General features: G+C 40.4%; 3 protein-coding genes across 5 annotated transcripts in view; 1 reads left to right on the top strand and 2 right to left on the bottom strand.

Annotated features, from left to right (window-relative positions):
- The window catches only part of LOC133534426 (LIM domain only protein 7), a 204,097-nt gene that overhangs the window by 70,308 nt on the left and 121,428 nt on the right, over positions 1-12,361 (top strand). The gene's annotated exons all lie outside the window — the stretch shown is intronic.
- LOC133530274 (uncharacterized) lies at positions 1,549-4,149 on the bottom strand. The gene has a single exon (XM_061868153.1). The coding sequence runs from the start codon at positions 4,147-4,149 to the stop codon at positions 1,549-1,551; it is 2,601 nt and encodes an 866-aa protein (XP_061724137.1).
- On the bottom strand, positions 6,510-7,834 carry LOC133530265 (uncharacterized). Its single transcript, XM_061868144.1, has 2 exons — positions 7,144-7,834; positions 6,510-6,641 (listed from the first exon to the last, which is right to left on the bottom strand). Exons 1-2 carry the CDS (start codon positions 7,594-7,596, stop codon positions 6,510-6,512), a joined length of 585 nt encoding a protein of 194 aa, XP_061724128.1. The 5' UTR covers positions 7,597-7,834.

Below are 12,361 nucleotides of genomic sequence, written 5' to 3'. Positions count from 1 at the left end.
GTGACCACTCACAATGGTTGCACACCTCTGTCTGCTTGTAAATACTTTAGTTCTACTGATATAGCGTCCAATCAGAAACATAGGAAAGTCTACCGATCTGTTACCGTCAACCTTTTTCAAAATATATGAATTATTAACAGAACAAGTAACTCGGCATCTAACATCATGAATTGAAGTAAAATTACTCTTAAATTTTCTTCTTTTAGGACACTAGTGCTTCAGTTGGTACATGTACGTCAATAGTTCATATACGTATTGCTTCTCTTCGAGGAGTCGTTAGATAAGTCTTAACGTGCGTATGATCAGTTCGATTAACGTTCAGTCAGATTGTTGTATGTCAAAGGGCGTGATTATATGACAAATAGTACATGTGTAATGTTGCGTAACAATACGTATGAAATTACAGGCAGAGAAAGCATGTAATTCCATACGTGCGCTGAACCCTTCAATTTCCTGATACTTGCGCGTGCCCAACAATGGCGATCATTAATCTCGATTTTATTCGACATTTCTCAACGCATTACATATCGATATCGGCATGCAGGGCCGATTATTTTTATTGTGTACCGATGTGAAGTAAATAGGTAATAACGTAATAAGAATAACATATGTTGTTTTTCCAATGACTTCAGCGCTTTACTACATATACCTAAGCTTAGGGTTTCCCAACTCCTTTCTGTCGTGTTCCCCCGTGTCGTGTCGTGTTGTCTAGGCGCTAATCCCTTTTACTTCAATCTAGAAAAAATTGCTAAGGGGATATACATTGTTTTTTTTTTTCATTAGAAAGAACTCCATAGAAGTAAGCATGCAGTTTTCGGTCCTTGAATTGTTAATAGCAGTTGCATTATGTAATGTGGCATGGTCCATACTTATAATTTACTTTTTACCGCAAAAAATGCCCCATTTGGAAGTACATGCTCTAATGCTAAAAGAACGAAGTATACACTTAGGAGCAAAACTGTCCTAATAGTAGCATATAAGTAGAATGTGGAGAAGTTGATGTCGATCAAGGGGAGGGGCACATGGTTAATACATAACAGTTCTCATTTACATTTTCTAAAAATCGGCCTAACATATGATGTACTTGGCATTTACGGTTATTTTGTAATTTCGAATCGAAAAGTAGAAAAAAAAACACATTTTTATTTTTTCCAATATTTCTAGTTCCTCCTATGAAAACTCCAAATAGGGAACCATACATAATTAAGAAATTTAGCCGCTCTAAAATGAGGCATAGTTTTCTAGTTATGGCAGAATAACAGTCGTCTTTAATTAAAGAAGAGGGAATTTCGATAGCTAAAGTGGAAAATAATCAATAAACCAGGCAGTCGACTAGTTTCGATGGATTTATTTTGCGAACTGACGTACAAAAATATAAACAGTCAAAATAACATTAGAATTTAAATATGGAATTAAAAAAGAACTTAAGACTAGACATAGATAATAGTGTAAACGTATCAAAACCTATTTACATATACACCCTTAACATCCCACCCCCTTGTGTGCGAAAGCACACAAAACTAGCCAGACTAGATATAAACTGAGACTTTATGCCTCTAATCTGACCAATTTTTTAGAAGGTCGACGAAGAATTCCACCTGATGTGGCTACGTCCACCACCCTGACCACTCCGTCTCTGCCAGGGAATGTAGCAACGACGCGGCCGCGTGGCCAGGTTCCTCGGGGTAGGTTCTGGTCTACAATGATGACTAAGTCGCCAAGAGTCAAGTCGTGCTCTCTGTTCTCCGCTATCTGGCGAGGTTGCATGGTTGGCAGAATTTCTTTTACCCATCGGTTCCAAAAATGGTCGGCCAATCTCAACGCCTTCCTCCAGTCAGCACGTCTTAAAAGGTCTCGGTCGTCAAGGGTTGCAGGCAGAACCTGGTTAGAAGATGAGCCAATTAGAAAGTGGAAGGGCGTTAGGGTTTCCTGGTCTTCAGGGCCAATAGGGACATGGGTCAGAGGTCGAGAATTTACAATTGCCTCAGCTTCTAGAAGGAGAGTTACTAGGACTTCGGGATTAGGTTCTCTTTCTCGTAATGTGGCATTCAGCGCGACTTTGACGGTGCGAATAAGTCTCTCCCAGCATCCGCCGAAAAAAGGAGCAGCGGCAGGGATAAAGCTCCACTTTATTCCTCTATTGGCAGCAAAATCGTAGACCTCGTTCTGATAAAATTCGCGTAGAATTCGGTCTGCACCAACAAAACATGTACCGTTGTCAGAATATACAGTATTGGGAGCGCCTCTTCTAGCAATAAACCGTCGCAGGCTCATTATTGCGGAGTCAGCAGAAAGGGAATGTACAAGCTCCAGGTGAACGGCTCTGGATGTCATGCAGGTGTACAGGGCCACATAACGTTTCTCTTGTCTTCGGCCGATCTTGGTATTTATCGGGCCGAAATAATCCAAGCCAGTGTACGTGAATGGGCGGCGGTGGTGGGCAAGCCGCTGAGGAGGAAGGTTACCGGTCATCGGATTCATTGGCTTTGCTCTTTTGATGCGACAGAACAAACATTTGCTGGTGACGCTTCGAACAGTACTGCGCAGATGAAGAAGCCAATATTTTTGTCGAACCTCATTGACCACCATTTCATTGTTTGCATGTCCAGCCTTGCGATGGTAGAAATTGACCAATAAGCGCACTACTGGGTGTCGTCCATCTAGAATGATTGGAAACTTGATCTCGGAACCGACGTCTTGTACGGCAACGATTCTGCCAGCTAGGTGCAACAAGTTGTCTGGCCCCATTCTGGGAGAAAGCTTCGCCAGGCGACTACTCTTTGGTATCAATTCTCCACGTTCTATTATTGGGATTTCGTCACTAAATGATTCAGACTGTACTTTCTTCAGGACGTGCCTTTCTGCGGCTTCCATAAGTTCCGCTGTCAGGGGGATTAGAGTGGTGGACGTAGGTCTATTCGTACGTTGACGAAGCCTAACATCGGTGCTAGGAGCAATGCGACCTACGCGATCTAAAGCCGAGCGAAATTTAGACGCAGCTTGCAAAACGCGAGCAGTAGCACGAAGTAGTCGTAGCCAGTCACTAAAACGACTGAAATCCGCGGTAATTGTCAGATGACCAACCACAAGTCCAGAAGTCTGCTTCCGCTCTTCCTGGACTATAGGCTGACCAGCTGGTTCAACAGGCCAATTCTCCGGTGGATCGAGAAGGAACGAGGGACCTGTAAACCATCGGTGGTTAGGATTAAGATGAAGCGGCTTAATCCTAGTGGCATCGTCCGCAACGTTCAAATCAGTTGGGACCCATTTCCAATCTTGCACGCGCGTATTTTCTGTAATTTCTCCTACGCGATGGGCCACAAAGGGTTTGTACGTTCGTGCGTCACTTCTGAGCCAACCGAGGACAGTTCTTGAATCTGTCCACAGGAAAGTTCGTAAAGGTTTTTTCTTATGAAACTCTTTAATAGTGACAGCAAGGCGAGAAGCTATCAAAGCGCCCTGCAATTCTAGACGAGGAATTGAAATGGGCTTCAAAGGTGAGACTCTCGTCTTACTGGTGATGAGTGCGAGCTTGACTGTACCATCTGCATACAATAAGCGCCAATAAGCGACGGTGGCAAAGGCCAACTCGCTTGCGTCCGCGAAAATGTGTAGCTCCCTGTGTAGAGGTTCTCCATTGAGCTTGGCGTACCATCGTGGAATCCTAATTGTAGATACGTCAGACAGTTCCTTAAACCACTCGTTCCACTTTAAAATCTGTGATGGTGGAAATGGTGTGTCCCAGTCAATATTGGATCTCCACGCCTCCTGAAGCAGTATACGCCCTTTGACCACTATTGGGCCCAACAAACCTAGTGGGTCGTATACTTTCATGAGGTGGGACAACACTTTGCGTTTATTAAAACTGCCCTGTAGTATGAGACCTTCTAAACCAGTCCTAAATCCGACAGTGTCCGAAATAGGATCCCATGAAACACCTAAGGCTCTGACGCTACTTGATTCACTGCCAAGTGACATCTCACTAGGCTGGACGGCGCGCAGTTCAGTCGGTATAAGACGCAATGCTCCCTGATCGTTAGAATTCCAGCCGCACATTTCAAAACATGCGTTACGATGAATAGTCACAACATCGGATGCCATCTGTGCAGCTTCGTCAACATCGTCCAGACTATCCAAGAAATCGTCCATATAGGAACTATGGATACTTGCGTTGGCTGCCGCTGGATACGAATCTTGGTGTGACATAGCGTTTTTATGTTTAATGTACAACGCAGTGAAAGGGCTGGACGATGCTCCAAAAATGACAGCTGTCATCCGATATTCTTTTAGAGGCATTGTTTCCCTTGACTGAACGTCGCGCCATAAAAAACGTAGTGCGTCACGATCTTGTTCACGGATTTTTATTTGAGGAAACATTTCCTTAATATCAGCTGTTATAGCAACAGCGCCCTCTCTGAACCGAAATAAAATACCTAATAAATTTTCTAAAAGATCAGGTCCTTGAAGCAGCAACGAGTTTAATGAAACACCCTGATTAGTCGCGGCTGCGTCGTGGACAACACGAAGTTTACGTTTTTGTGGATGGTACACGCCAAAATGAGGCAAATACCACCTTATTCTTGCGTTAATGTCACTTTTATTAGGTTCAGATTCGGTTTTTAATTTATTTTTATTGTTATTCACACTTGACAGCTCAATGTCAAAATTTGTTTCTGTTTTATTCGGACTGACTGTACTAGGTTGTAAGTTATCAGATAAGGTGTGAATTTTATTTGAATAATCGCCTAAATTGGTATCGTGTTTGAGATCAATGCTGGTGTTGACGCTTTTAGTGATAAGATGATTATAATAAGTGCCGGAATCGCACTCCTCAGCATAATTTTTAGCAATCATGTTATCAATAAACTTTTTATACGCGTCAGCGAAGGCGGGCTCACGAATCATTCTCCTTTCGAGGCTTAGAAATCTTGATAAAGCTTGCGGGCAGCTATCGGGAACACACTGTATGTTGTCACGCCACGGAAGACCTACTTCATATCTACCGGTCGGTAAGCGTGTGGTGGTAGCATCAAGAATCTCGACGGCACGGGAGTCTAGCTTGCTAAATAGAGTCTCGCGCTTAGAGATACCGAGCGAGTCGAGTTTGTATTGCTCCTTTATCAGTGACTCCAGGCGTTCATTTTCAGAAGGTTCAGTGCGGTCTAACTGACAATGGTTGACGAACTCGACTGGCTTGGTTTTGCTACTCGTTGGTCCATACAAAGTCCACCCAAGCAAAGTGCGACAAGCGGCGGGCTCGTTACGTCTGCCTTCACAAACCTCGCGACATATTGACAGATGCCAATGCTCAGCACCAATAAGTACGGTTGGTGTAGCGTCAGCATATGTCAAGTATTCGGCTAGGTCTTTTAAGTGAGCATAAGATTCAATAGTCTCTCTAGATAGAGTTTGTTCGTTCAAGCCTAACGATTGTACAGCCTTAGCATGATTTACCAAATGGATATCAGATTCATATTTACCTCTTATGTAAAAGTCAACGTATCTTACCTTTGTAGTTTTTTGTAAACCCATGATACCATTGACAGTTATGAACTCTTCAGGTCCTATTAAACCTAAGCGAGCAGCCACTTTACAATCGATCATAGTCGCAGTGCTGCCATCATCGAGAAACGCGAAGGTTTCATAGCTGCCATTTGGCCCTGACAGTGTCACTGGTAAAACTTTCAACATTGTAATATTTGAACATATTTCATTAGATGTTTTATGTTGATTACACGATATACCTATATTTGACACAGTCACATTATTGTCCGACACCTGGATATCACTTTCAGCCGCAGGAACGCAAATGACGTTATTAATCCGTGTATCGGGTGTAGGTGGTGATCTAAACGTATCCTGCCTGCCGTGCAAAAGAGGGTTGTGTCGAAAAGTACAACCATCGACCCCGCAAGGGTTGCTTTTGCATAATTTCCATAGGTGTGAGTTGTCTTTTAGACATTTATAACAAACTTTGTGTTCACGCAACCATCGCCACCTATCGTCAACAGATAACGACGTAAATTGAGTACAGTTTTTAATATTGTGGGATTTTTTACAATAAACACACTCTATGTTACCAGTTGTTTTATTTTTGTCATGAGTGACGGCATGTATATTTTCACGTTTAAATGGTTTATTCATTGGAAAATGTACTCGTGATTGTTGCGGTATAGACATAGAAAGCCCTACTTCTGGCGATAAAGCGAATTTAATATAGCGTTCGTGTTCGCGTGTTAGAAAGTCAGATAAAAGTTCTAACTTTGACTTGAGATGGTTTGACGTTTCTGACAAATCTGACGCATAATCAGACCATCTCATTTTCATTAAAGGGTTAAATTTTCCTAGAATATTATGAAACAGCTCTGGCGATTGTAAATATTCTCGTAGGCCGAGTAATTTCATAGTAGACAAAGAATTGCGTACCTTATTAGCGAAAATACCTATCTCCTTTAGGTCAGGCCCGAGCCGAGGCAGCGTTTTTAAAATCTGTACTTCGCCGAAGACAATCATTTTGGGACAAGCAAATGTACGTTCGAGTGCTGCCATGATATCTTCGGAAGCTGCCGCGGTGTTGAGTAAAGAGGCGACGGCCTCCCGGGCGGGCCCGCGGAGTGCGTTGTATAGACGCGCCGTATTTTCTGCGGGGGAATAAGAAGTTTTAGTACTATCAAATAAGTATTTAAATTGAAGCCATTGTGACGAGTTGCCATAGAAAATTGGAAGCTCAATTTTAGCTTTTCTTGGCACGTCTCGTGCGGCGAGCGCTTTAGCTGCGGCAGCCGTATCGGCAATAGCTTGTAAAAGCGTGGCAGAGCCGGTTATTGGCTCGGTTTGGTCTTGACGGCGGCGGCACTCTTCATTTTCATGATCATTATTAATAAAATCAATCACTGCATTATCGTGGCCGTTTTGACGTTTGACGTCTTCACGCAATAAAGGTGAATTAATACGGTTATTTACTACATTACACTCTACAGTAGGTTCTGGACGTAAATTTATAGGGGGATCGGCAGTCTTGGTGGTAACTACCGCTATATGAGGCGGAATAGTTACACCCACTTCGGCCCGTGTGTCTACGGGTTGCCTTTCCTGATTTACGTCACGAACCCAAGATGCTGTACGAGAATATGCATTACTAACCGTGTGATTGGATCGCTCCTCGGCTTCTAAGGCGGCTATTTTCGCTTCAAGTTCAAGCTGTTCTACCTGTTTAAACTGCTCAAGGAGTTTCCGTTGGTTGTCGAGCTCGCGTTGAAAGAGCTCCTGTTCCCTTTCTATGCTTTTGCGGGCCAAGTGGGCCTCCGCGGTCAATCGTCGTGCCCTAATCGTGGCCGATGATCGCGTAGAGCTCGAAGCGCGAGACCTGCAACTGAGGGGAACATTAACTTGTTCGGCGCTGGTGCCGGTTGGGAGGCACTCGCGAGACGTCCCGGGGATTTGCGGGTCGGAAGCCGCGGGTGGTACGGTGGCGTCGGCCGCACTGTGGTCCAACTTTTTGGACTGGCCGAGCCTACCCGTGGCAGGGGTACCCGTTTCCGAGCGCGTCATTTTAGCGCTTTTAGCCGACTGCTTGGTTTTAGATCGCAAGATCATGAGTGAGGAAGAAGGACCAAATAAAGAAGAGGGAATTTCGATAGCTAAAGTGGAAAATAATCAATAAACCAGGCAGTCGACTAGTTTCGATGGATTTATTTTGCGAACTGACGTACAAAAATATAAACAGTCAAAATAACATTAGAATTTAAATATGGAATTAAAAAAGAACTTAAGACTAGACATAGATAATAGTGTAAACGTATCAAAACCTATTTACATATACACCCTTAACATTAATATTGAAGTAACAGACACTTTCTATGGCTGTTTTTAATGGTACACTTTTGCACCGAACTATAAGTCACCTAAAAGTAACTTCAAAAATATGCCCCATTAAAACGATATCATGATGATTTTATAGTGGCAGAATTTCTTAATTATATATGGTTCCCTATTTGTAGTTTCCATAGGAGGAATTAAAAATATTGGAAAAAATAAAAATAAAAAAAATTCTACTTTTCGATTCGAAATTACAAAATAACCATAAATGCCAATTACATCATATGTAAGGCGGATTTGTAGAAAATTTCAAGGAGTACTGTTATGTATTAATCATGTGCCCCTCCCCTTGATCGACATCAACTTCTCCACATTCTACTGATATGCTATTATTGGGATAGTTTTGCTCCTAAGTGTATGTGTTCATAATTATCTGAACATAAAGTTTGCTACGAGTATATCTAAGAGCCTATGCAAATTATTTTGTATTTTTTTTAGATAGTAGTATAGCGTCTAAGTCATAAATCACTCATGCATAGGATACAAAGGTCATCTTGTCACTTTCTAATTCCATAAAACATTACTGACACGTTCGACATATACTTAGGGTTCCGTACCTCAAAAGGAAAATTACGGAACCCTTATGATCACTTTGTTGTCCGTCCGTCCGTCTGTCTGTCAAGACCATTTATCTCGGGAACGCGTGAAAGTATCGAGTTGAAAACCACATACTCAAGTCTACAGTCCCTTGCAGCTGTTAAAAAATCAACCTTCTATGTTAACGTAAAAAAAGATACGACCGTTTATGCTGCAAAAAGCGTAGGTATATTTCGACACTCAAGGGAATCAAAATTTATAGGTTTCTTCCCGTTGACCTAGAACTATGAGATTTTGCAAGTAATATCGTCTGAAAACTATACATTTAAAAAAATATAAAAAAAGTTCATTTTGTACGGAACTCGCGGAGGTTTTGAAAAATACGATGCTAAATTTGTCCCTTTTCAACTCGATTTCAACAGTCCCAAATCATTACGTTTAACAACTGTACTCTTGGCGATACTTATGATGGGCATCACACACAGATACCTGATGACTGTCTCAAGTGCTTGCAGATGCTACCCCAGATGCTAAGGTTAGAAACGAACCCAGTGCGGCCAGCAGCGCCTCTGTCAATTCCTTAGCAAAGAGTCGTGAGTATATAGTTTTATAATCGACATTGTAATACCATGTAACATTACCTTACAGCTTCTAGCTAGCTGTTATCAAACTATTCGTGCTACAAATTGGCGTTGCACAAGTGCAATACATTCACCGGCTCGCGGCGTTGCTTGATAACCTCTGGCTTTATTGAGGTCCGAGAAAATTGAATTCTTAGTACTTGTATCGTAAAAAGGCTATTAGTATTTGTATTAAATTCTAATTAACGTATTTTAATAATGAGGTTAAGCAGGAACTTGAGATTGTGCATATTATAAATACCAAAAAAATCGATTGCAATACTCGCAATTTATACATTAAAAAACCGCACGTTATGAGTTACATTCATTGAGCAGCCTAATTAGAAATCTAGGTCAGATGGTCAGATGTCACATATGTTTAAAAAAAATAACCTTTCATTTCAAAGGTCGATCTATCTTTCTTTAAAATGCTGTGGGTAATGCCATATTTTAAAGGTACTCTCATTTTAAATTACCTATCTAAATTATTTTTACTCTCTATCCTAAATTATCTCAAGTTACAATATTTTGAAATATCCGTATAATAAAATTTAATTGAACGCAGAACTTGTAATACAATTAAGAACGTACCATAAACGTGGTTAAATTATAATTGAAAACAACTGCAAACATTTGTCGGCAGCCAGGAGCTGACACAGAACACGCTCTGAAATGTCGCAGGTCAGCCATCTTGCGTAAAACTGTTTCGACAACCGCGCCGGGAATGCGCTGTTAGCAAAAACTTAAGCCCGAGCCACACAGGGGATGGTTTTCATAGCTTCGGAATTGGTATCTTAATTAACTGACGAATCTAACGCGATGCAATGGTTAAGACAAGTGACAACATAGACAGATGTAATATCTGGTATGGCATCGCTTTGTGGTGTTAGGTAAATCTCAATGCCTTAAGTTAGGTTCTAATAAAATTATCGCTCACTAAAGGAAGTTTCTTTGATCTTCTTTAGTATTCTTAACGACGTAGCGCAAGAACAAACGTTTGTTTCCCTTTTATTTTAGTATTGAATCTTATAACCAGATACCGATTAACGCACTCATAAACCCAATATACAAAGAATCGAGGCAGGTAATCGTAGCTTCAGGTGCATAAGTTGCTGCAAAAAGCTGGCGGAAAACGTAGAATCAAGGTCATCCTCAAACTAGTCTACCATTATCACCATCGGTACCGCCACCGGCTGTATGGCTCTAGCTTTACGTAAGTTATCGATAACGTTGCCGCAAAAAGTTGGCAAGCGCTAAATGAATGAATTTAAAATGTAGAAAACAGGATGGACGGGTCTGTGTGGGTTACAGCAATGTAGGTGTGTAGTTATTTACTTGAGTTTTAGGAAATATGGCGTTTTCTAAGTTATGATATAGTGCAGTCCGTTTGTATCGGCGTTTTGACGCAGTAAAAATTAAGGTTGGATACATTTGTTAATTCGGAAAATCCCATTGTGATTGAGGCATGGAATAACTGTACATCACTAAAAGTAATAGCTTATATCAAATCAACTGCGTTCGCCTATATGTAACTGTTGACCTTAACGTCAATTTAAAACGTATATGTATGTATGTATGTTATATTGTAATAATCATAAGTACGGTACGCAAACTCATACTTTAAAATAAGATACTCGTATGGTGTTGCTAGTGCTACCACATTCCAGACGATACGTGTACCTAGATTGTTCTTATCTCTTATTTACAATATTTGTTCGAGATAACCGGTATGCCTTAATAAGGCAGGGGTCCATAGAGATATCAGCGCAATACAGCTTCTAGATTTTTCATTTCAATCACGTTGATTAGTATGGTGACTGTTGTTAAATTAATATTAATTATTTCATACCAAGCCCGAAATTAAGGCCTAGAAAATTATGAGTGGACATAATATCTATTTAAAGATCTTAAAACAATCATGTCAAAGACACCACACATTGGTTCTAAAGTGAAAATTATGTACATAAATGTAACTTCGGAAATAGCCATTTAGTGTATGTGTTTTGTTCCATTTAATATAGGTAGGTAATTAAGTAGATTTTGCTCAGTCTTCGTCATCTTATAAGTAGTCATTTACACGTAAAACAGTAGTCGTGGTCAATGTTGCCGACGAGGGTTGCCATCGCCTTTCCTTTGGACAAAATATTCATCTAATAACCAAGCATTAGCATTTAAACAATGCTCTTTGGTGAAATGGAACTACTCATGAAGACCAGAACGGAAATCCTCCGCGACAAGTATTTATGTGTTTTGTGACAGTGTTATGAGATACATTATTGTCTAAAATTATTTTAATGGCATTTAAAACTGATTTGAGCAGTCGATTTTTTTTCTGTCAAAGATCATGGGGTATATACTTCTAGTCCTTTGGTAGCCGCCAGTTACCTTCACCAAATAGAAATGTCATCAAAATGTAACTTCATCACAAAGGTACCTAGGGAAATAAGGCGGACTAAACGCTTTGATTTTTACCTGTTTGGGCTGCATGTCAAGGGCAAATAGCCACAGACCCTTTGTGATTGATATACTTTTGAAGTTTGATCATAAGTGAGTTTTTATTCAAATATTAATATCAATCGATCCCTATTATATTTTTTGAAAGTAACTTTTCCAAAGGACCCACCCCAGACAGTAACCGCTTACAATGTTTGATCACTATAGCTTTGCTGTGGATGGCCAGCGAATAAAAGGCTTGAAGTGGATATTATCCAGCGATTAATAGCTGAGATTCAGTTAATATTATCAGCAGTAACGTGTTGTTGAATCGTTATGGAGATCATATCACCCTGCATTAGTATGCTGGTTTAGAGTCGGCGTTACTCGCAGCAGTGTCGAGTATCTTAAATACTTTCTTAGATAATGGTTGGAATGAACGGGGCTTACTGGCGAATTTATAGTACTGTTAAGTTACAGTCGAGGAAATTGATTCTTTAGCAGTTTACGGTTTATTTTACATTGGACAGCTCTACCTATAAGCACGCATAAGTATGTTCAACCAAATTTACTTGAACCGCGAATTGCTAAATAATCAATTTCCTCGACCGTACATTATGAAATAGGCTTAGAAATTTATTACAGACAAGCTAATATGTAAGTAGTTATTAGGTTTAAATATTAGAATATTTTTATGCCGCATCTTATTTTGTTGCCTTATTATTTGTGATTATACTCTACATTGGTGATAATCGTTTTCTGGTTTTTAGCTGCTAATAGGACTCTATTTGAGCAATTTGCCAGATTGTTTTTTAATTGCTACGTTTACCTTTTCTTATTATGTATCTTTCAATAGTGTGTTTACGTATTTTAACTATAAATAAATAACTTTA

The sequence above is a fragment of the Cydia pomonella genome, chromosome 2 (assembly GCF_033807575.1).
Source record: "Cydia pomonella isolate Wapato2018A chromosome 2, ilCydPomo1, whole genome shotgun sequence".
Lineage (NCBI taxonomy): Eukaryota > Metazoa > Arthropoda > Insecta > Lepidoptera > Tortricidae > Cydia > Cydia pomonella.
This window is presented reverse-complemented; position numbering and strand designations above follow the sequence as displayed.

Bases quoted from the DNA above. Each gene is read 5' to 3' on its own strand.
- LOC133530274 (XM_061868153.1), bottom strand. From the start codon at position 4,149: ATGGACGATTTCTTGGATAGTCTGGACGATGTTGACGAAGCTGCACAG.
- LOC133530265 (XM_061868144.1), bottom strand. From the start codon at position 7,596: ATGATCTTGCGATCTAAAACCAAGCAGTCGGCTAAAAGCGCTAAAATG. The intron at 6,642-7,143 runs GTTAGTAATGCA...ATTCCCCCGCAG, and splicing joins AGGAGCGATCCAATCACACG to AAAATACGGCGCGTCTATAC.